Source organism: Psittacula echo (genome assembly GCF_963264785.1).
Source record: "Psittacula echo genome assembly, chromosome: 1".
Lineage (NCBI taxonomy): Eukaryota > Metazoa > Chordata > Aves > Psittaciformes > Psittacidae > Psittacula > Psittacula echo.
The window spans coordinates 26,583,780-26,586,164 of NC_137735.1; the positions used below are offsets into that span (position 1 = coordinate 26,583,780).

At 59.4% G+C, this 2,385-nt stretch overlaps 1 protein-coding gene across 1 annotated transcript; it reads left to right on the forward strand.

Annotated features, from left to right (window-relative positions):
* Window positions 1–468: 468 nt before the first annotated feature.
* SHISA3 (shisa family member 3) lies at window positions 469–2,038 on the forward strand (the record flags this gene model as incomplete). Its single annotated transcript, XM_080620572.1, has 2 exons — window positions 469–754; window positions 1,587–2,038. 2 exons carry the CDS (start codon window positions 469–471, stop codon window positions 2,036–2,038), a joined length of 738 nt encoding a protein of 245 aa, XP_080476698.1.
* Between the last annotated feature and the right edge of the window lie 347 nt (window positions 2,039–2,385).

The following is a 2,385-nucleotide window of genomic DNA, read 5'->3' on the forward strand; positions in this document are numbered from 1 at the left end:
TCTGCTCCGGGGCTCAGAGCAGCGGGAAGGCAAGTGGCGCTTTCAGGTGTGCCCGCATGCCACTCCGCCCGTTTGCAGCGCCCCAGCTGCAAAGAGGAAGCAGCCCCAGGAATGCAAACGCTGATCCGGCCGCAGCCGCCGCTCCGGCCGGGCTCTGCCCCGTCCCACCGATAGATACGGAGCGGGACCGGCCCATTCTCGGGGCCGGGGCGACAGCGACGTGCTGGGCGCGGGCGAGCGGGAGCTCCTGTGGCGGAGGAGCGCGGGCAGCGGTTGGACGGGGCGGCAGGTGAGGTGAGCGCGGGCGCAGCGGGGCGCCCCCGCGGGGGCGCGGCCGCGAGGGGCCGGAGGGGGAGCTGCCCCCCACCGCCGGACGCGGCGCATGAGGCCCCGCACCGAGCCCGGAGCCGCCCCCTGCCTGCCCCGGCGGGGCGGGCGGGCGGCTGTGGCGGCGGCGGCGGCTTGGCGATGGCGGGGCGGCGGCGGGCGCTGCTGCTGCGGTGCCTCTTGCTGGGGCTGCTGGGCGGCGGTGGCGGCGGGCAGCCCGGCGCGGGCGAGTACTGCCACGGCTGGGTGGACGCGCAGGGCGGCTACCACGAGGGCTTCCAGTGCCCCGAGGGCTTCGACACGGCGGCCGCCACCATCTGCTGCGGCTCCTGCGCGCTGCGGTACTGCTGCGCCGCCGCCGAGGCGCGCCTGGAGCAGGGCGGCTGCACCAACGACCGGGAGCCCCCCGACCCGGGAGTCACCGCCCGTGAGTGCCGGTTCCCGGGGCTGGCGGAGCCGGCCCGGCTCGGCTCGGCCTGGCGCGGCGGGTGGGCAGGAGGCGCGCGCGGCTCCAGGTGTGCACCGGGAGGAGGCGCCTGATGCGCGGGGCTGGGAGCAGTGCGAGCGCCCCAGGATGCTCCTGGTGCGGTGGCTTCGCGGTCAGAAGCGCCACCAGCAGCTGGATCCATACTAACTGGAAGGCGCGTTTGTGTTTTAAGTTAGCGCTGGGAAACTTAACCGCGTCTGTTTGACTTCGTCTTCTCCCGGAGGTGCGGCTGGACTCCTCCGGTGCCTGCAGACACGACCCCAACATGCAAGGGGCCATCGTTTTTTCAAAGGAAAGAAATCCGGCAGCGCACACGTAGACCAGTTTCCCAAGTGGCACATTCTGTGCTTATTTCCCACGTTATGATTGGGAGCGACTTAACAGCATCTTCAGCGTTTTGAGTTTAGCTTGTAGGTTCAAGCTGTTAACATTGGACAGCCCCGGTGGTTTTGGAGGATGAGGGAGGGGAGGTTGAGTGTGATTCCTGGGCGAAGCTGAACTAGAACCAGCAAACGGGACATGGTGTAGACAGCTTTTACCACTGGTTACTGTTAAAACTGTCAACAGAAAGAAATTTTGAGTGGTATGTACAGGGTTTAAACTTTGATATTGTTCTACTGGTAATGGTTAAAAGCTCTGTTTTCTGAGCAGCTTCTCAGGGCGTTAGTGGGACTGAAAATATATGTGAAACTATGGGCTTTATTTCTGTGCAGCAGACCTGTTACTTCCATATGCTAATATGCATGGCTTTTCTTATTCTTTCTTCTCTCAGAACCAATCTACATTCCATTCCTCATTGTTGGATCGATATTTATTGCCTTCATTATCGTAGGCTCTCTGGTAGCGGTTTATTGTTGCACATGTTTAAGACCTAAACAGCCATCGCAGCCAATACGATTTTCTCTGAGGAGCTATCAGACCGAGACTCTTCCCATGATCCTGGCCTCGACGAGCTTTAGGACTCCGTCAAGGCAGTCCAGTACCGCGACAAGTTCCAGTTCAACTGGAGGATCAGTACGCCGGTTCTCCTTTCCCCGGGCAGAGCCAGGGTGCCCTGTGGCATCACCACCTCCGCCATACACGTCTGGCTGCTTCCAGACAGCCCACACGGTGCACCTGACCCAGCCGTCGGGATTTGTGGTGTCGCCACCGTACTTTGGGTATCCTCTACAGCCAGAGCCTGCCGTGGCTGGGAAGAGCTGCTCCGATTTCAGTCAGAGCTGAAAGGAGTTGTAAAGGAATAGTCCAGCCTTGGAAAGGAAGCACAGGGACTGCCGCTGTTGGATGTCACACTGACATAATCAGTGGCTGCAGAAGTCAGAACTGTTGCTGTGGGTGAGTTGCCCTTGAAAAGTGCAAGGTCTTGTTTGGTATCTCTTTTCCCAAACTTGGATCACACTAACAAATTAATTGTAGAATATTCCAAACAGTTGCTGTAAAAACTGACTGTCCAGTCTAATTTGTGCAGAATGTTACAAGCAGAAAAACCATTTGGTGGGTAAAGATGCTCATTTCATGGTGTTATAAATGACATTTTAACCCTGAATGCTAATAACTGAGTTAACAGACAG